Source organism: Artibeus jamaicensis, unplaced genomic scaffold (assembly GCF_021234435.1).
Source record: "Artibeus jamaicensis isolate MK-2021 breed Jamaican fruit bat unplaced genomic scaffold, CSHL_Jam_final scaffold_369, whole genome shotgun sequence".
NCBI classification, from domain to species: Eukaryota; Metazoa; Chordata; class Mammalia; order Chiroptera; family Phyllostomidae; genus Artibeus; species Artibeus jamaicensis.
This window is the reverse complement of record NW_026522042.1, coordinates 41,284,224-41,311,338: the sequence shown is the minus strand read 5'-3', so window position 1 is coordinate 41,311,338 and position 27,115 is coordinate 41,284,224. Positions and strand designations below refer to the sequence as shown.

The 27,115-nt window shown below is 44.3% G+C and overlaps 1 protein-coding gene across 1 annotated transcript; it reads left to right on the top strand.

The window, feature by feature from the left end:
• Positions 1-1,406: 1,406 nt before the first annotated feature.
• CD180 (CD180 molecule) lies at positions 1,407-22,491 on the top strand. Its single transcript, XM_037150799.2, has 3 exons — positions 1,407-1,658; positions 10,793-10,959; positions 15,090-22,491. Exons 1-3 carry the CDS (start codon positions 1,566-1,568, stop codon positions 16,813-16,815), a joined length of 1,986 nt encoding a protein of 661 aa, XP_037006694.2. The 5' UTR covers positions 1,407-1,565; the 3' UTR covers positions 16,816-22,491.
• The last annotated feature ends 4,624 nt before the right edge of the window (positions 22,492-27,115 follow it).

Here is a 27,115-nt window from a genome sequence, read left to right as displayed (position 1 = left end):
CCTGATGAAGAACTTTCTCTAACCCCACCCACTCTTCAGCTCTTTCGGGAGGCAACACTCTTTCTTAAACTATAGCGAGTAAAAGCACAGTCTTTGCATTGAGCCTGAATATAAGGCCCTTATCCACCTTCTAGTTGGGCTTGAAGAGGTCATTTCATTTCTCTAAACATCAGTTTCTCCATCCATAAAATGGAATAAATGACATTTCTTTGAGCCCTGGCTGGTGTCTCTCAGTGGGTTGAGTACAGGCCTGTGAACCGAAGGGTCACAGGTTCAGTTCCAAGTTGGGGCACCTGCCTGGGTTGCAGTCCAGGACCCCAACAGAGGGAGCATGAGAGGCAACCACACATTGATGTTTCTCCCCCTTTCTTTCTTCTTCCCTTCCCCTCTCTCTAAAAATAAAATTTTAAAAATCTTTTAGAAAAACAGCACCTCTTTGGTAGAATATGTGATAAGGAGCTATACAAGATAAAAACAACAGCCTGCTCAGCGACTGACACATAGTAAGTGCTCAATAAATAGTAATTACCATAGTTACTGTATTAACAGTAGTAATACAGTAGTAGTAATATTAGTAGTACCTCTCAGGTCACTGTGACCATGATGCTAACAACTGGACTGTTGGAAATGGATGAGGGGAGCAGAATGCTAACTACCTCCTGTGTGCCAGAGGGGTGGAGAACAGACAAGGTCCGAGGTGGCTAAGTTCGGCCCGGTGAGCAATGCTTGAGCTTTCACTCTCCTTAAACACTACCATGTCTAGCACCACAATGAGGATATTTGCAGTCCTGTTTCAAAGCTATTTCTAAGGAGGAACAGAGCCAAGGCTAACATTCTCAACTGTGCTCTCTCTTAGTCAGATGGCTCTGTACATAGCAGTGTCCTCTACTGGGTCAGGTTGGGAAGGAACAAGGAGGGATTCCACTCTGCTGCTTTAGTAGGCCTGGGTCACCAGCCTGAGGGATGGATTTGTCCCCCTCTGTTCTGAGACCAGAGGAGGGTGTTGGTGAGGTGGCCAGGCAGCAGCAGAGGTGCATGGAGCAGCCACACTCACTCAGGAGGGTGACCCTCTTCCTTCACTCCAGTTCCCAGCTCCGGCAGCACCACCGCAAGACTCAGTACTTCCGTCAGCACCCAGAGAGTGCTCTGCCCTTCCTTCCAGTGTGCCGGCACCTCTCCCACTCATCAATCCAGGACAACTAACAAAACAGCCTCCACCATGAGGACAGCTTCCTGCTTCCACAGCCTCCCTCGGGGAAAGGGACCGGGAGCTACTGGAGGGGGCCAAACCCTTGAAAGTGGCCAAAAGTCTGCAGGAGGAGCTCAGGAAGTCTGCACAACGGATGCATGTGTTTCAGGAAATGCAGTGGGCCATCCTGGGGCTGGGTCTTCAGCTATTTTTGGCAAGGGTGGGTGGTATGTAAAGAGACTTCCCATTTTCTGCAGCACAGAGCCACCAGACACAAGCAGTCAGAGCACTTCTTTCTCTGAGATTACCCTTCTGCACGCCTCTCTGGCTGCTGAATCACTGAGGCCCTCCACCAAGCGGGGCTGGCCCTGGTCCCATGATGGCGTCCCCCGTCAGCCGCTTCCTGCTGGCGGTGCTGTTTTCTGCCAGCTGCAAAGCCACCATTTCCTTGGATCAGATGTGTATGGAGGTGAGTCCAAGTCTTCATCCAGATTAAACTGCCTTGGCAATTTTGAGATTCAGCCTGTAGTCCCAGCTGAGCCTTGGCACCCCGATATCCACTTTATACCTTTGAAAGGGCAATGAGGTGTGTAGAAGTTTTTCTTTCTTGTGAAGAAGGAGCCAAGAGCTCAGCCAGGGGACAATCCCGCAGAGCCTTAGCAGGAAGAGGTGAGAGTTTTCCTCCTCTGCAAACAATGTCCCCAAATAATCCTAACTGGGACATAAAATATCAACAGGGTAGCAGTGCAAAGAGCAGACCTGCACACCTGCGGCCAGTGCTGACGCGCTGTCTGTCCAGCATCGCAGCACACGGCCACTGCCCCCACCAGTCCTTCGGTTTCCTGGCTCTCCGGGTGGGGATTAGTCGGGACAGCCTGTGCCAGGTTTGACAGCACGCAGCGATCGGGCTGAAGGGGCCTGGCACGCTCCTCCAGTTGGACAGTCCTCCATCTGTTTTCCTAACCCACAGCAGTGGTATCCAAGATCAGAGCCAAACTGCACCTTCTGTCTGGAACCATAACAACATTTATCAACCTGTGGGAAAGTCTTTAAAGAGGTGCTAAGAAAGATAAAGAAGGGCCTCCATCAGTCTTCTGCCATCTTCTAAAAACGCTCCAACCTTCCTCCCACTGTCTGTGACCACAGCAAGTGCACAGCAGCATGTGGCCTGTCGAGCTGGGGGCGGACCATCAGTCTTGGTGTCCGGGTGGGCTGCTCTCCTAGGCTGCGGCTAACAGCAGGAGTGGATGCAGGAGAAGCACGATGCACAAAGGTGGTGGTTGGGAGCCACAAGCAGGAGAAAGCTAAGAGAGAATCCTAAGGGATCAGGGAAGAACAAGAATTCCAGCCAGGACTGGAACAGGCCTGGGAGCAGAGAGGAACAGAGCCTTGTTAGTCAGGTATTAGGATGCAATCAGGACACACTAAGACTAAGTGGAGGCGCAGCTCCTGGGGAAGGGGAGGCTGGGACGGCGGATCATTTTGTTCGGGCTGCCATAGCAAAGGGCCCTGAACTGGGTGGCTTAAACAAAGGAACCTTATTTTCTCATAGTTCTGGAGGCTAGAAATCCAAGATTAAGGTGTTGGCAGGGTTGGTTTCTTCCAAGATCTTTCTCCTTGGCTTGTTGGTGGCCATCTTCTCTCTGTATCTTCACATGGTCTCCCTTCTGTACATCCAACCAGATGGAAGGAGGGAGACTTCCTTCTGTCTCCAGAGTTATTCTTATGAAAACACCAGTCATACTGAATTGGGGTCCACCCTAATGATCTCATCTGAACTTAATTACCTATTTAAAGACTATTTCCAATAAAGGCACATTCTGATGTACCTGGTTAGGAATTAAACATAAGGATGGGGAAGGGCACAATTTATTCTATAATGAAAGGGAGTAAGTAAGAAGTTATCAGCCCCAGAAGGCTGCTTCTTCATTCCAGTTGGATGGTCAATCCCACACAGACATGTAGCCGGCGTGATAAGAGGACAGGAGTGGGCACACAACCCCCTCACTGATCGGATAGGTATGCCACCCACCTCTCATAGGTAGGACAGTATGACCATTAGATTCCAGCTCACTGGGAAGCTGATTTTTTTTAAACACCACACTCTTAAACCTACTCATTCAACTCTTAAACCCCCATATTTCTGCAAACACCACCAGCCCTTCTGCAGCCCACAGGAGACTTCTGGGAGATTTGGAAAGCCCATGGAAACACTGGGCCAGTCCAGTTTCCTACTGAGAACACCAGGCACTAGAGCTGCCAGTTCCTTTCTGCAAATGATCCTGCTTTGGTGGAGGGAAGGGAAAGAGGCAGGGAGAGCACCCTAGGGCTTCTGCTGCCTTCTGAGACATTCAGGTGGCGACACTGATGCTGAGGGTCCCAGGATCTCCAGCCTGACCCTATGCTGCAGCGACACCTTTTCTTTTTGGCTAAGTTTGTATTGAAACCTTCCAATACAACAACCTCCCTACAGCCTTCCCCGCGGAAGAAGTCGGGTTTTAAATGCTCCGGTACCTAGTCCACGAACGCTGGATATCCATTTTCCTGGACCTCTTCTATCCTGTAGGTGTTCTCAGCAGCAGGATTCTAAGGCTGTGTACTGAGCCCTTACTCAAGGGGGCAATGGGGAAATACAAAAATAGATGAGAATTGTTCTTGAAGGTAAAGAACTTCTAGGCTGCAGGCAACTAGGATAAAAGGGGCAGTGGTAGAGGAGGAAGTTCGACTTTAGGGTTTGACACTTTTCAAGTGCAAATGACCACGGTTAGCCTAGCTCTCTGCCTTACTTTCCTTTCCTCTTTAGCTCTTCCCCTGCAGTTTAAGCATAACTAACCACATACTGAATAGATGTCCATGTAACCACCACTATCTCATTAGCATATATCTTGAAAATAGGGCTTCATTTTGTTCTTAGTTTAGTGACGTTTTTATTGAAATAAAATGTAAATGCAAAAAAGTTCACCCATCCTAACTGTACCGTTCACTGAGTTTTTACTAAGTTCACACATCCATGTGGCCAGCACATAGATGGAAAAACAGCTTTCTCAGCTCCGAAGCCCCTCCCCCCTCCTCCCAGTCTCCAGCCCCGAGGACATCCAGCAGTCCAGTTTTCATCACCGCTGACTGATTGAGCCTCTTTTTGAACTTTATATACATGGGACCAGCGAGCATGTACTTTTTCTGTGTCTGGCTTTTTTTTGTTCAGCATTAAAGGTATGAGATTTATCGATGATGGCCTGTGAACCAATCCTTTGTTCATTTTCTTCACTGAATAGTTTTCTGTTGCATTCTTGAGCTACCATTTATTTATCCATTGTACTGTTAATGGACATTTGCAGTTTGCAGTTTTGGGGCTCTCATGAATGCTGCTGCTTTGGAATTCTTGTCTATGTCTTTAGTGAGCAATTGCACAAATCATTATTAGGTATATGCCAGAGTGTGGGTGCATTTGGTCATAAAGTATACACATGTCTAAGTTTAGCAGATATTGCCAAACAGTTTCCAAACTGTTCACACCCATTTATATTCATCGGCAACGTATATCAATTCTGTTTGCTCCACAGCCTCACTAGAATTTGCTATTGTTTGTTTTAAAAACCCATCCTGGTAGATGGATAGTGGTATTTCCCTGGGATTTAATTTTTATTTTCCTGATGAATAATTAAACTCAGTTCATTTTCATGCTTTTGTTGGCCATTTGCATATCCTTGTGTGTGTGGACGAAGTACCTTTTCAAGTCTTTTGCCCATATTCTTTTGGGTGTCAGTCTTTTTTTTACTATTGAGTTGTGTTTTTTATGTACTGTGCACACAAGTCCTTAATCAGATAGCAAATATCTTCTCCCACTGGGTAGCTTGCCTTTCCACTCCCCTACTGATATCTTTTGATGAACAGACGTCTTCAATTTTAAAGTAGCTGGATTTATCATTGTTGCTTTACTTTCAGTGCATTTCTGTCCCATTTGAGAAATTCTGCCTACCCAAGGCCATAAAGGCATTATCATCTGTTTTCTTCTAAAATTTATGTTTTGTACTTGTGTTTATTTCTAGGTTTCACATTTAGAGCTATAGCCCATCTGGAATTGCTTTTTGCATATGAAGTGATGTAGGAGTCAAGGTCAACCTTTTAATAAAAGTTTTGTGTGAAGGTATTTCACACTTAGAGAAGTTCTAAAAATAACACAATCAACACCTATCAGCCCTCCGTGGAGAACCTTCCATTGTCAGATGCTACATGTTCTGTGTGTGTGTGTGCGCACATGCACACACCATGACTAACAAGATTAGACCCATGATCATGTCTTTGGAGGCTGACAAACATGTGAAGCATAGCTGGAATTCAGTATTCTGTGATTCGGATTTTGGTGACATTTTAGATGTGCTCCTGAATAATTACTTGGGGCGGGTAGGCATGCCTCCTCACTTCAAATAGGCTCATCTCAGCTCTTCTGCACACTCAAAACCATGGTTGGAGACAATCCTCCAGTCCTAAGTATGGGGGGAGGGGAAGCGTGCTTAGTAAAAGCTTCTTTTTAGAAGAACTCCAAGTTCATGGATCCGAACGCTTCCTAATAGCTCCAGACAATGCCATGATGCTGTGATGATCCAGCGAAATACTACCTCCTCTTGGGAGTGCTTGACATACATTATCCAATTAATCCTGAGCTGGCCTGTGAAAAAGGGTGTTGTCCTCAATTTACAGTTGGGGGAAAGGAGGCTCAGAGAACACAGCTTAGTGGCCGAGAGCTGGGATTTGAGCCCAGGCTGTCTGAATGCAAACAAACAGAAAATGAACCGCACGTAATTGGAATGCCCTCTGCCCAGAGGAATCAGATTGACAACAAAGTTTGATGACTGTGCCCTCTTGGGAATGCTTTGTTTTACTTGCAGAGAGTAATTGTTACTCTGGGATTTGGCTCCGTCAAATTGCCATCTCTGGATAAAGGCGTGATTAACAGAGGAGGGTTGGGGTTCGACCTCCCAGACTTCTTACACATGGCGGAGCTGGCTGCTGCGTATGCCAAGTATAGATGAGACATCCAAAACGGTGGGAATCAGCACCAGAGTGAAACTCAAAGGGTTCTGAATTAGAAAAGAATCTCGACACTTGCGAGACGAGAAAATACAGTGGGACAGCAGGGAGTTAGAGATACAGCAGAAAGGAGCAAAAATAAGATTCTGATTGAAAAAATGCAAATGAATACCTGCAGGGAGAGGGGACTGCAAACACAGACACAGCGCCTGGGAGTCCTGCTCTGTGTGGAAGGCACAGGTCTGACACGAAGCTCTGACACGAGGAAGGAAGGGGCTGCTGCAGGCCCCACGCACAGTGGTCCTGGGCAGACGCCCCACGACCTGGAATAGGGGTGGGCAGGGGGCAGCTGCCCTGAATCCCAGGTAGCCTTGCATGGCCCTGCTAACTGTGTGAGTTCACAGCCTGAAGGGCGCTGTCTCCCTGGGAACCAGCCAAAGCGGAAGAGTGAGAAAGTGACTTGGGAAACTGACCCCATGTGGAAGTCTAGAGCAGCTAATTTATAAGCTTTTACATCTCATGGCACACATAAACGAATTACTACAATTCTGTGGCACACCAAAAAATATATTTTTGCCTATCTGACAAAACAATAGATATGATTTTCATATGTTCACACCAGATGGCTACTGTGTTGGCTGTTGTCATTTTTTATTTGGCACTCTAAAGAAAAAGAGGTCGGGGCCCTTGACAAAATAGTCAGGCAACGAATGTTTTAAAAATTGTTGCAGCACACCGGTTGAAAATCGCTGGTCTGGAAAATGAAGGCTGGGTTCATAGGAAGTGCTCATGCGGAGCTCAGAGAAACCACAGGGGCCGCGAAAGCCATGGCGGGTGTCTGCCCGGAAAAGCAACTGAACACGCGGCCCTGGCCCCCAGCCCAGGGCCCCCAGCCCAGCTCCGGCAACTGCAGTAGCCACACTGCACTCCTTGCCTGCGTTCTGTCCTTTTCTTCTCTTGCATTCTCATTCTGCTGCCCTGAAATCCTGGGCTACGCTCTCAGAGTTTGTTCTCAAAACGTTCTGTTATGAATCCTGACAGCGAGAAAGACGTCACCTCATTCATGCAGTATTTCTGCCAAAAATATATGACCTGAACAAATCACGAGAACAGATAAAAAACCCCAAATGAGGGCCATCCCATAAACTATGATCCTGTATTCATTAAAAACAAACAAAAAAAAAGCAAAGCTATGAGAGATAATGAAAGGCTGAGGAATTGTCTCAGATTAAAGGAGACTAAAGAGACAAGGAAAATAAATGCAATATGTGACCTGGATTAGAAAAACAGAAATTACTATAATAGGCACTATGGGACTACTGGCAAAATTTGAATATAGACTGTATGTTGGATAATAATGTTATATTGCCTCGGCTGAGTGACTCAGTTTGTCAGCATGCTGAACATACACAAAAAGGTTGCAGTTTTGATTCTGGATCAGGGCACATACCTAGGTTGCAGGTTCAGTCCCCAGTAGGAGGCAGCCAGTTGGTATTTCTCTCTCTCTTCCTCTTTCTCTAAAATTAATAAACATATCCTCAGGTAATGATGAAACATTTTTAAATAATATCATATTAATGTTAAGTATTCTAACTTTGTGGTAATTGGCACTGTGGTTGTATAAGAATATCCTTTTCCTTAAAAGATTTAGGGGTGAAGGGCCATGGTATCTACACTGACTCTCCGAAACAAACAGAATGGGGGTGTGTGTATGTGTGTGCATGTGTGTACACACCTGGTGCCCTAAGAAATACATTGAACGTTGCTTACACGATTCCAGAGCATGTGGGGTTTCGGCATCACCATCTGTAGTATCAGAAATGGGAATTGTGATTGTACTGGAGTGTGAATGTGGAAGCAAAAGAGAGATGCCAGCACGTTCTCTGATATGTGTTTGCTTTGCAAATTCTCCTACCAGCTACAGTTCTTGTCATTCGCCTCTTTCTCCCAGAAATCCCAGGCAGAGAGCTCACTGTGGTTTCTCCCTAATTGGAGGTGCATGTCACCACACAGGCTCACGGAGGCTCCTCACGACTCCTCGATAGTGTGAAGTCCTCAGTGGGGCCAAACTGAGCTACTTCATTTCCCTGCCTTTCCTTTTGCTAGGAGCTCCCGCAGGCCCCTGGCTCAGTAGAGCCCTGGCTCCATCCTCAACTTTCTGAATCACGTTAGTGCAGTAAAGTGTTTAGTAAAGCACAAAAGAGGAATAATTCAAGCACCACAGGCACTTACATATTCTGGAGGAGGGAACTTCCAGAGCAGAGGCTTTTTGCTGTGGGGCCAGAATAGAGCAAGACAACTGGAGGAAAGGCCCCTTTCTCCAAGTGCACGTGACATCAGTGACGCCAAGGGGGACCAGAAAAGAAAAATGGTCCCTCAGAGCTAATTAGAACCTTAACAGCTACTGGGGCAGCACCTGCACAAACTACCTCTCTCTGGTTCACCATGTTCATGGGCACCACAGAGGGGTCTAGCAATATGTGTTTGTTTCTTTTCCCCACCAGCCAGCTAAATCTAAGTTTTAAATGCAAAGTGTGCATTTCAAGGACATTAGGTGGATTTGTGGCAATGCCTGGAGGACTTTGGGTCTATAAAACAAAATATGAATTACAAAGAAATGTAAGTGTGGCACATTCATCAGTGACATTCATAACATCATCACAATATAGAAAACAGTGATTTCTTATGCATGAGCATGCCCACCGTAACTACAAGAAAGTATGCCACTCAGCAGAAGTTTCCAGCTACGCAGGCCCGTTTGCAGCTCAGGATGAGGAAAGCTGCCGACCTAGAATATGACAGAGCAGGTCTTTCCCAGACCAGGGCAGTCTCAGAGGGTCCTCTGTGAGACCCCCACAGGGTGCGGGGAATGGCAGGGTCTGGAAAGTTGGATGAAATCGAGTGGAACCTGAGATGGTCTGAGAGATGGCCCCCAGGTTCATTTTCCTTGGAGAGTATTTGAAAACAGATGCCATTAGACCTACATACCTGTCCACTGTGTTTTATCCTAGACATTATCCAGGTAAATTATTACTACCAGTTAGTCCCTGGTTTATAACTTGAGTTAGGGAATCTAACTAGCAGCTGCTGGCAGACTTCTACAAACTTGACTCTCCTGGGACACAGGGTCAAGTTGTCCTCTGAACTTACATGCAGGTTGGGGGGCCCGAAAACAACAGCAGCTGTGGGGACCCGAAATTGATTCACACTTCAAAACTTCAAGGTCCCATGACCTAAGGTCTGTGCCCCACTGCTAGCTCATTTAAATATACTAAGAAAATTTCTAAGCATGTACAAATGTAATTAGTTACAAGGCATCTGTATGTACTCATCACTTAACATTCAACAACCATCGATGTTTTGTCTACTAATCTCATCTATTGACTCCTGCCCCGCTTTCTGCCAGAGTATTTTAAAGCAAACCTTGAAGATCGTGTCATTTTACTCCAAAATACTTCAAAATGCATCTGAAAAAAATAAGAACATTTCTCTTATCACTAAGAACATATATAATCCTTTAGTATTCTTTGATGTTCTGTCTGCATTCAAAGTTTCCTGGTAGTCTATTAAAGTGTTTTCCTAAATGCATTATTTGAACTAAAATTTAAACCAGGGCTACTCTATTATCTGTGCGTTATTCTCACAAGTAACTTTTATGTCTCTTTTTTCAAGAGCGGTCTTCTCTCTCCTTCCACACCCTCCTCTCTCCACTTCCATGCATAGCATCCACATGCTTATAAAACAGGGTCAGTTGTTCTGTGAATGTCCCACCTTCTGCATTTTGCTGATCGCTACCTTGTGCTGCTGTTGAACTTAAATCCCCCGCACCCTTAGTAGATTGGAAATTAAGCCTGAAGTCATGACTGAATTCAAGTTTTACTTGGGGGCGGGTGCCAAGAATGTGTATAGTTAAAATTGTATCACATCAGAAAGCCCGAATCATTTAATTTGTTGTTACTGATCTAGTTTTCATTTGTTTTCAAAATGAAATAAAACATTTCCATGCATCCCAAGTCAAACCTCTAAAACAAAGTACATTCAAAGGAGTCTTATTTCAATTCTTGCTCCTCTATCTGCCCTCCCTTTCAAGACAACGAGTTATGAGTTTTTCCCCCATGGTTTTTTTTCAAATGTGAGAAAATACACACATACCTTTCTCACTGAAAAAATAGTATACAATATACTACATATAACCCCATGAACTATAAACACTAACTATATGCGTTCAACACATTGCTTTTTCCGCCACACAGTATACCTGAATATCACCCCGTATCAGTGTGTAGAGATCTTACTCATTTCATTGTCAGCTGCTAAAGGTTCCCTTTTGTTAACATGCCGTGTATTTTGTTCAATTAATCCTATAGTGATGGGTAATCTTGTTAGGATCAATCTTCTAATACAAAAAGTGCTAAAATGAATAATCTTATGAACAAGTCATATTGTGTTTTTGCACATATATATTTAGTAAAGACTCCTAGAAGTGGGATTGCTGCTCAAAATATAACATGCATGTAGGTTTGTTGGTCAAATTACAAGTCTGTTATTAATTTACATTGTTTCTCTCACCAGAAAGAAGCCAACCAAACATATAACTGTGAAAATTTAGGTCTCAGAGAAATTCCTGACACTCTACCAAACACAACAGCGTTTTTGGAATTTGGCTTTAATTTCTTGCCTACAGTTCAAAGTACCACTTTCAGCAGACTCCTAGATCTTATCTTTTTGGATTTAACCAGGTATGTATCTGAGTTCCCTGTGTTCGGCTGATGTTTCACTTCAGCAATAACACAACTTGTATTCCAGTTGTTTCCCCAACCTTTCGTGGGCCACAGGGACACGCTCATCCAGTGTGTTTACCCTCTCCCATGAAATAGCCTCAAGCAGGTGGAATAAGGCTATTTAATTTTTAAAAAGCACTCAATGGAGAAGACAGTGAATTGTCCAACTACAGTAGGTCAATTGTGCTGTTTAAGCAACATTCATAACAGCACTAAAAATAAATTTTGTACTAAATCAGATGTATATTGTTTACAGGAGAAACAAATAATCTGCACATTTTTCCTACAAATTGGGAAAAGAGTTCCATGCTTTGGTTTTAGAGGTTGAATCAGGATTTCAAGTCCTGACCCAGTGTTTATGAGCCAGTGGACAGAAGTATCACAAGGAGTAAAGGAAGCAAATGAGAGGGAAACACTGTGTGTGTGTGTGTGTGTGTGTGTGTGTGAAAGAGGGAGAAAGGACCCCGCATGTGGATGGGGTCTGCACTCTCTGCACAGCTGTTCCTTTGGTTGTTCAACTTAAGCTTGTGCAGAGCAGTTGTTTACGATAATACTGTAGCACCTGCATAAACCACCACTGTGAGGGAGGCATGGGCAATATGGTCATCCAGCTTATGACAGATGAGAAAATGGAGGCTCAGGAAGATTTTGTGAGCTGGCTTAAGGTCACAGGGTAAGGAAACTGGGCCTCTGCTCTCCTGACTTCCAGTCCAGACTCCCCCCAATGACATCAGGCCACCTCCCCGCTAGCACTTCACGCACACGTGTTCAGAAACCCTTGCAAGAACTGAAAGAAAAAAAAAGATTACTGTGCTACCTACCTACTATGCCCCCAAAAAATCAACTTTCCCTCTCCTTCTCCATTTCTCATTTTTAGATTAAATGAGTCTGACCACATTTTTAAGGAGTACATGGGCCAGGACAGCTTTTCTAGCTAGAGAAGTCTAAGTCTCCCTCACTTTCAAAAAGTGGTAATAACACCACCTCGAGCTTTCTAAAAGCTTTTTCCTCTGCTCTCCCCACCCCTTGACTTTTATCTGGCCACCAATCAGATGCTACTTTTATTACTCTAAACAGTCCTTGTGTCTTTAGCTACCAACATGCTTTCTATTTTCTTTGCTCATTCTTCCATCTTGCTTCTCAGATCTTCCTCTCTGGAAGAAATTTTTTTTTTTCTGAAGTACACCCTGAGAAATTCCTGTAGTGAGAATCTGTTAGCAGTAAACTCCCTTGGTTTTTGTTTTTTATGAAAATGTCATTATTTCACTCAGACTCTTGAAAGACAATATTTTCTGACATATAATTCTAGCTTGTCAGTGTTTTTTCTCAGCCTTTGATGCTATCATTCTAGTCTCCCATTGTTGCTGCTGGGCAGGCACAGATCTTTGTTCACAGGCAGGTAATCTGTCTTTTTCTCTCTGGATGTTTTCAGCAGCTTCCCTTTGTCTTTGGCATTCCGTAATAGCACAATCATGCACTGTGTAGATTGTTGGCCTCCTTGAATGTGATTTGGTTCTGTTCTGTCAATTCCACTATCACAGCCATTATCCGTTCAGACCTCGGCTTGCCTCCATTTACTCCTTCATCCCCCCTGGATCCTCAGTTAGACTTATATTGTGTCTTCTCATCTATCCTTCATGAACCTTAATATTATTATTTTTTTTTGCTTTCTATGTCTGTGGTTTTTTTGGACTGTATTCTTGGTAATTTTCTCATATTTACTTCTAGTCCATTAATATCCTCTTCAGCTGTGTCTAATCTCCTGGAGAGATTATACATTGGCTTTCTAATTTCAATTACTGTCTTTTCCCATTTCAATAAGTTTCTCTGATTTTTCACATGACATACAAGGGGGAACTCCCCCCAAATAGAATTTATTTATATAAAATTGTGTATTTATTCTTACATGCTTAAGCTTCGGTCACCTTCAAAGTACTCTCCATTTGATGCAGTACACCTAATGAGATTTTTTTGCAGTACTCAAGACATTTTTTGAACTTGTTGATTTTGATGCTTTTTAGTGCTTCTGCTGTTTTTTGTTTCACCTTTTCCACACAGACAAAACATTTCCCTCTGCGGGCTTTTTTCATCCGGGAAAACAACAACAAAAAAAGTGGCTCAGTGGGAGATCAGGTGAACAGGGAGGGTGAAGCATGAGGATCATGACTTTTTTGTTCAAAAACTGCTCAGCCCTCAGTGTAGTGCAGGCAGTTGTGCTTGTAAATCACCCATCATTAAATGGGAAAACATGCTGAAAGAGTTTTAAAAAAATGCACTGAAGCCAAATGCAGCTTCTCACAACAACACCAGCTGATGCACTGATACAGATGGGTTCCTAGAACACTCACTCATCCAAGCAGGAGAAGCCTGAACTACAAGGGGCCACCCTCTAGAAGACAGTTCTTCTGGGTTTTTTTTTTGGATACAGACATATTTATCTATGCTCCAATAATATATATCAAGCATAGACTATATTTATGTATCACATATATTATCAGATTCATCTCATAATTCTTAGTATCCACTGATAATTCTGGTACTAGAATAGCTGATATCTGGTATATTTATATACCATATATATTCTCAGCTCCACTGATAATTCTGGTATCTTTTTTTTTTTAAACCTGATTCTGTAGAACTACTTCCCCCTTGACTTTAGCTAATGTGTTTCCCTTATAAGTCAGTTTTTATTTTGAGCTCATTTTTCTTATGGAAATGTGTGTAAATCTTTGTTTAAAATGCTTTCCTGGAATTAGATAATACCAGTGAATTATTAATATTGTTTTATATGACAATGGCATTATGGCTATAGAAAATAAGCCTTGATATTTTTACAGATACCTACTCAAATATATATGGGATACCTATGATTTGCTTTAAAACAGTTCAGGAGAGAGAGGTGGGAATAGATAATGCAAAAAAACATACGTGGCAAAATCTTGAGAGTTGCTGCATCTGTGTGATAAATATATGAAGGTTCATTGCATTATTCTCTTTGCTGTTATGTAAATTTGAAAGCTTTCCTTATTAAAAATTAAGTATATCAATCTGGAAAAAGTTTCCATTTACTTCTGCCAGTTACCTGAAGTTACTATCATTCTGGAATGACTTTAAACTAAAATTTCCACTTGGGCTTCTTCTGGGAGGTCCACAGAAGTAGAATAAATTCGGGCCTCAGTCCTCATGAGTAGAAGCTATGGTTAGGGAATCTCAGACTTTTCTTGTTATTGTTTTTCTTGTTCCACTCCGAGCCAAGGCCAAGAGAAAGACGAATCCTTAAGGTCCCTCTCTGTGAGCTTTCTTCTTTAAGGTCAGGCACTGAAAAGATTCTGCTGGAGCGTTTTGGTAGTTTACAGGTTTTCGGTGGTACCTCCCATCCTAACTCCAAGCTTTGTCTCCTGCCAGTAATACATGTGGCTCATTAGAACCCAGACTCTAGGCCACTAGGGACCGACAGATGCGGGCAGACACGACAAAGCTAGTGTGCAATCCAGTACTGTTGTCGGGTGCCATGTCAGGATGCGTGTCTTTGAAGCTCTAGCGTTGCATATTTCTATGGAGTATTTTCACATATATCATTGGATTCACAACCACTCTATAAAGTAATCCTTATTTCTATTCTTTATAGTTGGAAAAAGGAGAGGTTGAGGAAAGTTGTAACTTGACCAGGATGACACAGATTTGTATATAACAGGTCATTATTATGCATTGTATCTAACACATATATAACATATAAGTGCGTTATATATAACATTTTATATCACTTAAAATAATAAATAATACTTTGTTTCCAATGATCAAGCCACTAATTATTCCCCTAGATTCTAAACACAAACCTCTTAGAGGTCAATCTAAAAGAGCAGGATATCTGGGAAAAAAAGTCTAAATTGGCATGTTTAGAACAGAAGCTAGTCGTTACTTCAGCAGGTCTTCTGTGCTTACTGAAGAACATTTTTTATATTTTACTTTGAACAATAATGTGCACTGTTTTTACTATACACAAAATGGTGCCTTTGTTAGTATAAGTCACGGTGACAGAGTTTTTCATTTTTCTAATTATTACTGTTAAATATTATTATCTTCTCAAGGTGCCAGATTAACTGGATACATGAGGACACTTTTCAAAGTCATCACCAATTGGACACACTAGTGTTGACAGGAAACCCCCTGATATTCATGGCAGAAACCTCCCTTGACGGGCCCAGGTCACTGAAGCATCTCTTCTTAATCCAAACAGGAATATCTAACCTCGAGTTTATCCCAGAGCAAAATCTGAAAAACTTGGAAAGTTTGTATCTTGGAAGCAACCACATTTCCTCCATTAAGTTCCCAGAAAACTTCCCAACACAGAATCTGAAGGTTCTGGATCTTCAGAATAATGCTATACATTACCTCTCCGGGAAGGAGGTGAACACTCTGGAGGCCACCAACCTGAGCCTTAATTTGGATGGCAATGACATTAGGGCCATTGAGCCTGGGGCTTTCCGTTCAAAAGTCTTCCAAAGTTTGAGATTTGGAGGGACTCTCGACTTGTCTGTTATATTAAAAGGTCTACAGAACTCTACTACTCAGTCTCTCTGGCTGGGGACATATGAGGACACTGACAGTCAAGACCTCACTACAGCCACGTTTGAGGGACTTTGCGAAATGTCTGTTGAGAGCATCAACCTGCAGAAGCACCATTTCTCTCCGTTGTTGTCTACCACGTTTCAATGCTTCACGCAACTCCAGGAATTAGATCTGACGGCAGCTCACTTAAAAGAGTTACCCTCTGGGATTCAGGGTATGAACTCTCTCAAGAAATTAGTTCTCAATGTAAATCATTTTGAGCAGTTGTGTCAAATCAATGCTGCCAGTTTCCCATCCCTTACAGACCTCTATATCAAAGGCAACCTGCAAAAACTTAGCCTCGGTGCTGGCTGTTTGGAAAAACTAGAAAACCTTCAGAGACTTGATTTAAGCCACAGTGATATAGAGGCTTCTGACTGCTGCAATCTGCCACTCAAAAGCCTGCACCGCTTGCAGTACCTAAACCTCAGCTACAACATGCCCATCGGTCTCCAGAGTCAGGCATTCAAAGAGTGTCCTAAACTAGAAGTCCTGGACTTGGCATTCACCCACTTGAGCGTCAGCGCTCCACGAAGCCCCTTCCAGAACCTCCCTCTCCTGCAGACTCTGAACCTCTCTCACTGCCTCCTTGATACTAGCAACCAGCACCTTCTGGAAGGCCTGCTGGATCTCCGGCAACTGAGTTTACAGGGAAATCACTTTCAAGACAGGAGCATCTCAGACACCAATCTACTTCAGGCAGTAAGCAGCTTGGAGGTTCTGATTTTATCCTTCTGTGAGCTCCTATCTATAGACCAACAAGCATTCCGCAGCCTTGGGAAAGTGAGTCACATAGACTTGAGCCACAACAACCTGACCGAAAGCAGCCTCGATGCCCTTATCCACCTGAAGGGGACCTACCTGAACCTGGCCACCAACAGCATCCGCGTTATCCCTCCCCATCTCCTCCCCATCTTGTCCCAGCAGAGCACCATTAATTTAAGTCACAATCCCCTCGACTGCACTTGCTCAAATGTTCATTTCTTGACATGGTACAAAGAAAACCTGCAAAAACTCGAGGACTTGGAGGAGACAGTGTGTGCAAATCCCCCGTCTTTAAGGGGAGTCAAGCTGTCTGAGGTCAGACTCTCCTGTGGGATTACAGCCGTGGGCATTTTTTTTCTTGTAGTATTTTTATTCTTGTTCATCATTCTGCTCGTTTTTTCAGTTAAATTCTTCCTTAGGTGGAAATACCAGCACATTTAGTGCTGAAGGCTTCCAGAGATGGCAAATTAATGTGTTCATCAAAATCACCCTAAGTAGAGGAGCTGTTGCCTGTTGGTGACCGGAATTCAAGATTGGTTCCTGGTGCCGGGCAGGGATTTCCTCTGCTTCTCCGAGCCCCAGAACTGATGAGCCTCCCTGGGAAGTGAAGTAAATGAGACCGAAGGGATGGACAGCCATGACAGACACAGAGCCACGTCCTCACATGGAAGGTGGGCGGGAGGCGAGGAAGGAGCCGAGGCAGGGCATGGCCAGAGAAGTCACCCACATGGAGGCCACCTCCCTCACACTCATGGACTTCCTTCGAAGCACCTCCCACCCTGAGCCGAAAAGGAGACCATCAGTGTTCACCCCTTGGCAGTGCTGAGGACCCGGCTCCCCACTCTCTCTCACACAATGCGGGCATTGTCCTTGGGTCTCAGTTCCCAGTAACATGGCAGTTGGGGACACTTGTTGTGGAGAAAGTCTCAGTGCTCATTTTCATGAAAAAGGGAAAACAAAGAATTTAAAAGAGGCTGAGAAATGAATCTTGTCATCAGATTGACTCTATTAATCCCCCCAATCCTTAGGTACCCGAGGGTCTCTACAATGCCAGCATGGTGCAGATCTCTACCGAAAAAAAAAAAAAGCCATCCTCTGCCGCCTGGGCCTCCTTCCCCTGAGGTGTAGGAGTTTTGTTACACTGGCCACACTTGCCTGAGAACCGAGAAGCGCCTTCTGCTACTCGGCGCTGCTCTCGCTCTTATGCCACAGAGCCTGACACACAGGCGGGCGGGGGGCCACGAGCTCCTCTCCTGTGGCTGTCTGGTCCCTCCAAGCTTCTTTCCCACGGGAACGTGAGATAAACAGTGATTTGGCTCCCAGGCCAGCTCTCCAGTGCTTACTCACCCGGGGCAGCAATCGAGATAGCACATTTACAATGAAAATGAGTGGGAGAAAGCACCCTGCAGGCGAGCTGTCCACCAGGAACACAATAAGCAGTGAGTGGTTTCTGTTCCGTGTCAGCAAAGGTAGTACCTGCAACAGAGAGGGGACGGGACCGCTGAATGCAGACAGAGAAAGAGGACAGGGAAGCTGGCAGGGTGATGACTTGGGCCTTCCCAAGGCCCAAAGGGTCACCCTCCTGCAGGGTTTGATCTTCCAAAGAAGCCTGCGTTAGAGGACGAGAGAGCTCTTATGCTCAGGTGCTCCATGTACGAGGCCTCAGTTAAGTTCTATAAGCCACGTTTTGGCTGGTGATGGTAACTTATAGCTATGGAACTCTGATTGGATATCAAAGGGAAATGATTAACATCCACTCAGGATTTATTAGCCTTGAGGTTGAGGACATAAGAATAGAGTTGAAACTTGGAAACTACTAAGTCCTTTTTCCTCCTGTGTGCCCAGAAAAAGCAGGGAAGACCAGGGGATAGGGGAGCTACGTCACAAATCGTCACTGCAAATGCTGTTAGTCTTGGGGGATATTCTGGACTAGAGAGCAGCCCAGGTCTTCCCACAGGTTCCTGGTTAGGGACACAAGGGGGCCAGGTAAGGTGTGTGAGGTCCTTGCCCTGGGTGCAAAATTTAAGGGAAAACCCAAATCTCAGTAATCAAGCCAAAAGAAAAAAAATACAATATTGAAAAAATTTTAAGTTAATGGAAAAAGATCAGTGATAAATACAACACAAAATTTTTAAACAAAGACAGGACCCACAACAGTGCCGTGCTGAATGAACCACGGGAGAGTCTGAGGAAAGAGGAGACCTTGGTCATGCCAGTCCTGCCTGTTTTAGAAGGTCACTGTTTTGTTCACTGGGGATGTTTACATTCGCTTTTTTTTTTAAGTTGTGTTAAAATATTATTTACCTTCATTACTGAGTGTTTTGGTGCCCCCCTTAGTTTTGTGACCAGACGGGTGCCTCACTCACCTCCCCCTGTCCCCACCCCGAGGACCACCTCCCAGGCTCCAGTTTCCTGAGGGTCTATTAGCTGGCACACCATCTGCATTTTACCCAAAAACGTGCATCTCCTTCCCCTTTACATTCTGGAAGCAGAGAGAAGTGTTGGAGATTTTCCATCTTGTTCCTCCTTCTTCAGCCACCTCCCAACTAACTTCTGAGCTCAAAGGCGTGTTCCTTCAGAGCCGAGAGAGGTGGCAGAGATGAATGGGTACCAAATCCATCTGAGCCCCAGGTAGCTTGGGCCTGGCAAGAGTGGGCAAGTAGAACACCACTCTGCTAAGAAAATAAAACATCACACAATTAACTGCTTTAATTATTTTGAATATCAGCATTTGGGCAAACAGGTACCTGATAGACCCCTGAGCCACCTTTATTTCTTCACAGGCCGAGGATGGCGGGGCAGCCTTCTGCAAAGGCCAAATGGCGCCATGGCTGGGTTGGTGCTGGTCTTGAGTCTGGCGGCAACCGCAGCTTTTGGTCATTGAGTTTCAGGCTCAGAGGGACCTAATGCGGAAGTTGGCATGGCAACCTCTCTAAGAGGCTTCCTGACTGCTGCTGCAGGGACAGCCTCTGGCTCCAGGGACTGGAAGGCAGCGGCAGTTTAGAAGGGTCAGGCAGCCCCACTGGGGAGTCAGAGCACTTCCCACAGACCACACCCCTCTGCCACCTGCTCTCCTGCAGGAGCGTTCAGTTTGGGGGATCCAGGCAGGCGTGCGGCTTCACACAGAGTTATTTTGTTGTGTTTATTATGTTCATTTGCTTGTACCAAATAAGATAGATGATCTGCTCTTGAAACTCTGGGAAGTATTTCTGGTGATGGCCATGAAGACGCACAAAGTACACCACCTGATAGCGCCCTCCCTCCCTTTTCTTTGTTTCTTTTCCCTTTTTCTTTTCCTGCTGTTTCTCCCCCTCCTTTCCTTTTCTTCTTCTCTCCCTCTGTGCTTCCCCGCTTTATTACTTCCTTCCCCTTCTCCCTCCCTCCCTCCCTCCCTCTCTTCCTTCCTAGAGTATGGAAGTCCACATTCTAGGAATCCAGTCTAAGACTGCGCAACCCACCACAGTCCCTGTGTATACTAGCAAATTCAAGCTCTTTCCTGCCTCAAGGATATAAGCAGCAGACAGGAAATATTTACTAATTGCTGACCTCCTACTCCATAGCCACACTGTCCTTCATAATATTTGATGTGTAACCTGAAAAAAAACATTCTGCGGAATGTCTCTAATGCGAATGGCATCACCCTGAAGACTACAGGGTCCCAAGCTCACCCCAGCAAAATGTAACCACCTCTCGCTGCTGTTTACCAGGCACGCGCCCCTTCCACGCCGTGTGACTTGCTGCTCCATAGCTGCACACTGATCTAAGGCTTCGTGACAGCACCTCTGTTTTAAGCAACAGTAAATTCACCTTACAAAGTCAGAAAGGGAGCTTTTTGATGGCTGCTGTCAATTTTATTGCTTTATCCTGGTTACTAGGATGGAATCTGTAGACACAGTGTGTTTATTGGTTTTATGTATCGCATGTTGTTGCTGCTTTGACAAACTAGTCCTATAAAAATGTGTTATTATTGCATGTTGTAGCTCAGTGAGCTGACCCTGCATTTCGAAGTGTACTGGAGCAAATAGCATTGAAGTTCATAAAAACTGACCAGCCTCCATCACAGAGGGCTCTGCGTGAGCTGCCGCTCCCACAACTGGGAGCAAACTCCACCTTCCCCTGTGCCGGCAGCCATCACGGCTGACTGAACCCAGCACAGGCCTGCACACGGGCACCACCTGTAAAATTTCAAGACAGGAAACTGTCGTATCATTCCTACTCATTCAATTCTCGGATAAGTGCTGTCTCTAATTTTCAAGTTTACAAAAGTATATAATAAATGGCTTTTTAGTGTTTTATATGTTAGTATACAATACAGGAGAGGTGGCTGACACTGTTTTCTATCTGCCCTGAATGCTGAAGAGAAAATTAATTTGAATTATAGCAAGAGAAGATGTAGCTAGTTCTAAGCAAGTCAGGACTGGGGGTGCTGGGTGTTGAGCCAGAATTAAGTGCCTGATTCATGCAGAGCTGTAAGCACCAACACTCGAGATTACCCTGAAGGCTTCAGAGGAATGGGCTATCGGGCTCCCGGACAGTGACATCACCAAAATCATCTGGGGGATTCTTTATAAAACAGGTCACCATGCCCCCGCTTCCCTGCCCGCACCCCACCCCAGATATTGGGACTGTGTTAGACTAGGGATGACCCTGGACTCTCAGCTAAATAATTTTAAGTAAAATCCTTTCCTAATCTTAATTTTATCAGAAATAGCAGAAGCCTGTGTTAGGCCTCACGAGTCACATGAGCTGAAGAAGTGCTCCACGTTCTGTAAGAGGCAAATGCCCTCACAAATGGGAAGGAGGACGAAGGAGCCTTACAGTCCAAAGGGAAGCGTCCTGGGCAGGCAGCTGTGTCCTCTGCTGTCACTGCCAGGCCGCAAGGCTCTCCTCTCCTGAACTGCCCTGCTCTGCCACCTACCCGCCACCCACTCCTGCTCCATATCAGCTGCTCACAAGTTGAGATAATATAATAAATACTGTGGGTCTTGAAAAAGGAAAGAACTCACCTACAGATTATTATTAAAAGTCATCAATGCCCAGTTAAGATTAAACAGCAAACTTCATTGAATACCCTCCTTTGATCCCATCTAGCTTTAGGGAACATTCTCTAAGCATTTGACAGTTCACGAGATACTAGATCCGACAAGGCAAGCAGAGGACAGGGGGCACCAGAGCTTCCTCCCACCTTCTCCTTCTGCCCTTGTGTTGCGCTGCTTCATGGGCTTTCTAAACAGCTCGGGCCCCCCTTTTCCTCTGTCTCCTGTCCTTGGGAACAACCTAAATATCCAACAACAGATCCATGATTAAACAAATTAGGGGGTAACTGGAACAAACAGAGATGTTCTATGTTCTTGGGTGGGACAACATGGTAAACATGCTAATTCTCCTAGAAAATACAGAAGTACAAGAGAAAATGAGATAAAGTTTTATATCTATTATCCTGGCAAAAAGAAAAAGCCGGACCATAGTGCAGGTGGGATGGGGATTGTCAGAACTGCATGCACTGCTTACGGGTGTAGACTGGACCAGCCAGTAGGACCAGGAGGCAATAACCAGTCAGTTTAAATACGTGAGCCACACATTCTGTTCTGGTGTATATCCCAAGAAAGTTTCACATTTCCCAAATGATATTCAGTGCAGCATTACTTAGGAAATTTCATTTTGAGTGCTCATCACTAGGAAAATGGATGGGTACAATGTGGAAGACACCCACCATCGGGTATTGCACAGTAGTCAGAAGCAATGGAGCAGATACAGCTATGCAATGTAATTGAATCTTAAATATACAGTACTGGAGAAGGTCATTGAGAGGATGTGACCAGCAGTTGACCCACAGGCTGGACTCTGGCAACTGGAGGCTCCTCATCCCTGTCTCCTGTCCTTGGAATGTGCGCTCTGCCCATTGCTCCCACAGCCAAAGCCATTTTCAAGGACAGAGCCACATGAGAATAAGGTATTGTTGAGACTCTCTGGACAGTGTACGTGCCTGAACCCCAATAAGGTCTCTATGCAAACTTTTAAGATTCTGGCAGGGGAAGAGAAGATCTACCCTCTTCAGGCTGCCCAAGACAAGCCTTGTCTATAAGCTCTCTTGCTTATTAAAACTGCTACCTACCAGTCTGGAGTGGTCCGTCTCCTTCTTCACTGTCTCCTCGTCCTCTGTGTATGGGATCAGTTTGCAAACCAACATATAGGGCTGGATGGAAAAACAAATCCAAAGTGATGTATTAACATGAATACTTTTACAAATTAAAAATACATGCATACAAAACAGTGATACCTATATTTTGTAAAAACACACAAATAGACCATGAACATGGTTGCCAATGGAGCAGGAGAGGGGGATGGGACTGCAGGAATAAATTAAATGAACCTTGGTGTAAACCAAGGTGGATGTGCCAAGAATTGAGTAGGATGACCTCAGCTGTTTGCACCGAGGCTGCGTGCGTACACATGAAGAAAAAAAACCAGTATGTCATGTCTCTAAAAGGAAATGTCATATAGCCATTATAAGTAATATTTCAGACCTGTATTTACAGGCATTTAAATATATTTGTTTTAATACTGAGAAGAATGACAAAGGGCTGGTGGGACTGCTGTGATTCCCACATTTCTCTTCTTGCTTTTCTGTATTTCTAATCTGCCTTCAATAACCACACACTATGTAATAAAGAGGAAATGAGGGGTTTTTCTTTTAAAGAGTATTTTTGTTTTTGCAAAGGTAAAACAAGAATAAAGAGCTCATCAGTTGTGAGAATTGACAGGTACTAAAAAGGAGAAGACTTTTTCCTAAAGCGTGGTTTTCAAATGCAAATGGTACCGGCTTTATGGGTTGCTCTTCCCTTTTGCTGGAGGAGAGAACACCCCGCTTATTCTGAGTATCCCCACCTGAACAGTCCAGGGAGCTGGGACTCACATCACGGGATGGCTCTTCAGTGACGGACATGGACAGGGGTTCACAGGAACTTTCCTTAGTTTCAGAAAGAGTAAAAGGGGGCATGTGGACACCTGTCTCCAGCCCAGGAAAGTCACTTCAGCACAGCACTGTTTAACACGAGCACGTGTATTCCAAAGGGACAGAACTTCCAGGCAAAAATTTTAGACAAGTCAGGCCTGGAGGTTGTATGGATGCCGGCCTGACATATGAAGAGCTGGTAGCTGCAACATGCTTACTTCAGGCCTCACGAACATCTTCCTTCTTCACTTCCTGGCTGCTGACAGCCATCTCCAGGCAGTGCTTAATGAAACCTGTTTAATATTGTAAAGCTGAAAGCCTTAATCAACTTTTTGTAAAGCTGTGTAGGGCAATAAAGAGCAACCATACGCAACAGGCCTTTCTTTTCCGACATCTTTTCTGAGCAGACATGACTGGCATGTCATAGAGTATACAGGGAACTTCAGTCTTGGGAGCAAATTCCCTTTCTGAAGTGCTTGCCTGCATCCAAGTATTGGCAAGGACAACCCGGCCATCAGCCTGTGATATTAGGAGATCATGAGCTTATCTTTTGGAATGCACAGTGTTAGAATTCAGTGAGATGCTGCTGCATGTTTTTCTATGAGGGCTGGCACTGATGTGTCTAATCCAGGGTCTGAGGTGTCCGAACTGCCACAGATCTTGAACTTGGGCCAGACTCACTGCCTTTCACTACACAAACAGTAACAAAACAGATTCAGCCAAGCTGCACTCATGATAGGCAAGCTGTGTACTATATTAACTGGGGTTGGAGGTAGAATAAAATAGGAATAACACACAATGACGGCTTTGACCAATGAATTAAAAACATACAGGAGGCAAGTTGTATTTAGAACTTTCCTACCACTGAGTTCCTTAATGCCAGGCCTATACTGAAGAAAGCAAATTTCCGTAGTTAATACAGCGACACTTTAATGTTACATTTGTGTTGTGAACTAAAAATGCTAGATGGGAAATTGCCTACAGACTAATTTAGAACTAATAAAGTAGCCTATTACACAGAACGAATAGCTGCCTTGCCTCATGGTTTCTCACCAATCATCAAATTTGTAATTTTCACCATGTGAATTATTTTTCACCCTGTAAAGAAAGATGAGGTGGCTTCCATCATTCCCAGAGGGGACTGGATCTGATTCATTACGTGACATCTGGTAATACTTACATGTCACATAATGCTTAAAGGTCAAGAGCTTTAGATTCAGAAAAATCTGGATTCTAATCCAGGCTCTTTACAATGTGTATGTTAATCAAATGACATAGCCTGCCTGGGCCTGTTTCCTCACCTGCCACCATCATCCAGTTTGAGGGTTGTGTTGGGGCTCAACATGGTCAGTGACAAGCATCTTGCCCAGTACTGAACATACATATTAATGTGTAACATATATATATACACACATGTAATATGTAACATATATACATATAAGTCTATATATTGTAGGTAGACAGTAAGTGTTGGGTTGCTTCCTGCCTTCTTGATGGTTTCAATGGCTTTTAATAATGAGGAGACATAAGTGGGGATAGAGAAAGATGAGAGGACACAATGGTCATTGATGGGACTAGGTTCTGGGAGACTTGAGGGGGGTGGTGTCACTGAGACAGGACACCTCTCCTGAGACTGTCAGGAGCTGGTGAGTGTGGTGGGGAAGCTGAGAAGTTTTGCAGGCAAGGAAGAAGGTTGGTGAAAAACAAGAAGGAGTTAAAGGAGACTTCATTATGAAGAATACAACATGTTTGTGTAAACTTAAAAAATTAGCAAACTGGGTTACTGGGGAGCTGGGGCCATGACTGCGCGTGGGACCCCGAGTCGCTTTCTGACCAGCACGCGGCGCCAGTTAATGGAGCTGTACACGAGGAGAACATCCACTGCAAGTCGGTCGAGGAGATCACGAGGCTGGTGCAGAAGCTGGTGAATCAGTCCGGCTTGGACGTGATCCTCATCCGCAAGCCCTTCCACACGGACAGCCCTGGCATACAGGGCCAGTGGCACCCCTTCACCAACAAAGCGACAATGTGCAGTGGGCTGCACCCGCGAGAGGTCCAGGAATCCGCGGCAGCACAGGTGCCCGCGCAGTGAACAGTTACTTCAACTCCATTCCCCCTGACGGTGGTTCTTCCACCTTGGGTTCTGGGGATTCCAAGCCTAAGAAGACAGATGGAGCCCACAAAAGGGAACGTCGATACCAGAGCTTTTGCTTGGGATGAAGAAGAGCTGCCTGCCTCTTTCTATTTGGTGCCCGCTGTGATGGGCAGTGGCTTTGAGTCTCTTTAATTCTTGTCCAGTTGATACTACTGAAACCGGAGTCTTCAAGGATGTTAACTGAATTCTCATTTCTGAAATCAAAATCAGTAGTAATGCACTCACATCACAGTGAGGAATTTCAAGGCTGGCTTCTGAAGAGTCCCTGATGTCCTCTTTCTGCAGTCATTGAGCCAGGGAGCTAGCACCACCTGCTGTGCCGTGACCCTGGCTTTGGGCTAAGCTGTGTGAATGTTAGTGTACAAATCAGAAAACTGAGGTTAATAAACTTGTTACTTCAAAAAAAATTAGCAAACTATTCCACTCGACAGAGAGCAATCTGCAAAAACCCATACTTTCCATAACACAGAGTTATATTCAGTAACATTTTAGAGACAGTATGTAAAAAAAGCCTTATTAGCCATTATCTTTTCATGCTAAATTTTTATTTCAATGTTATGCAACTGCATAAGTATAAATATTTGTTCAATGTACAACAATTATGACATCCATAGGGAATTTCTTAGAGAAAATAAGACTGCACACACTTTATTGCACAGATTCTAACAAACGTTAAGCTGGTAAATCTACCGCTGGGAGCACTACCGAGGAGCACGTCTTACAATCACAGGAGACCAACCGAAGAGAACACAGGAGAATTCCTACCAGCTGACTGGAGAGGGTTACAACAACACACAGGTATTACATGAATGCAACCTTAGGTACTCTTTACTCATCCCAAATGCAAAAACATATTTGGCAAAAACGAGAAAACACACTATACAAAATATACATAAATACATTGTTTGTAAACAAGCACCTAGTTGTGCTTTAAAGGAAACTGGACAGTTAAAAAGCAAAGGCTGTAAACCATGAGCTGCCTCCCCAGTAGACCCGTCTCGGTGTCTGAGCACAGAAGCATTGGGTTACGACAATCGTGAAACACAGACAGGAATTATAAATGTTGAGACCACCTCTGAAACCCATTAAAATTCTTGTAAACTATTTTCTTTCTTCTACAACTTCACGCATGGTGACGGGGAATGGCTAAAACTACACGGGAAAGTGGTAGGGGCAAAAAGGAGACATTTTCTACTTTTTTTCTTTTGCCATTGCCAACTCATTTTGCAATGAAGGACAACCAAGCAGTTGATTAAATAATGCCTCTGTTTTTGGAGTGCAGTTTACAGCCTTACTAAATGATTTACAATCCACAGGGCTATAGAACGATGCTATGCTTAGATGGAAAATTTTATAGCCTGACGATACTTAGACGTCCCCAAGGAGGTCTGCGTGTTGGGCTTGTATTCATTGGTAATTTTCTTCCTCTTACAAAACAAAATAAAAATTCCTGCTATGGATCCCAAGCATCTTATAAATACTTATCTGTGTGTGTTTTCTCTTAGTACTTAGTGCCTTAGTACTTACGTTGGCAAGTGCCGTCCTACAACACAAAACAAGCCACCAGGAGAACTGCGATGGAGAACAACAAAAAGCCCCTTCAGCGCTAAAATGGACGAATTCTACGTATT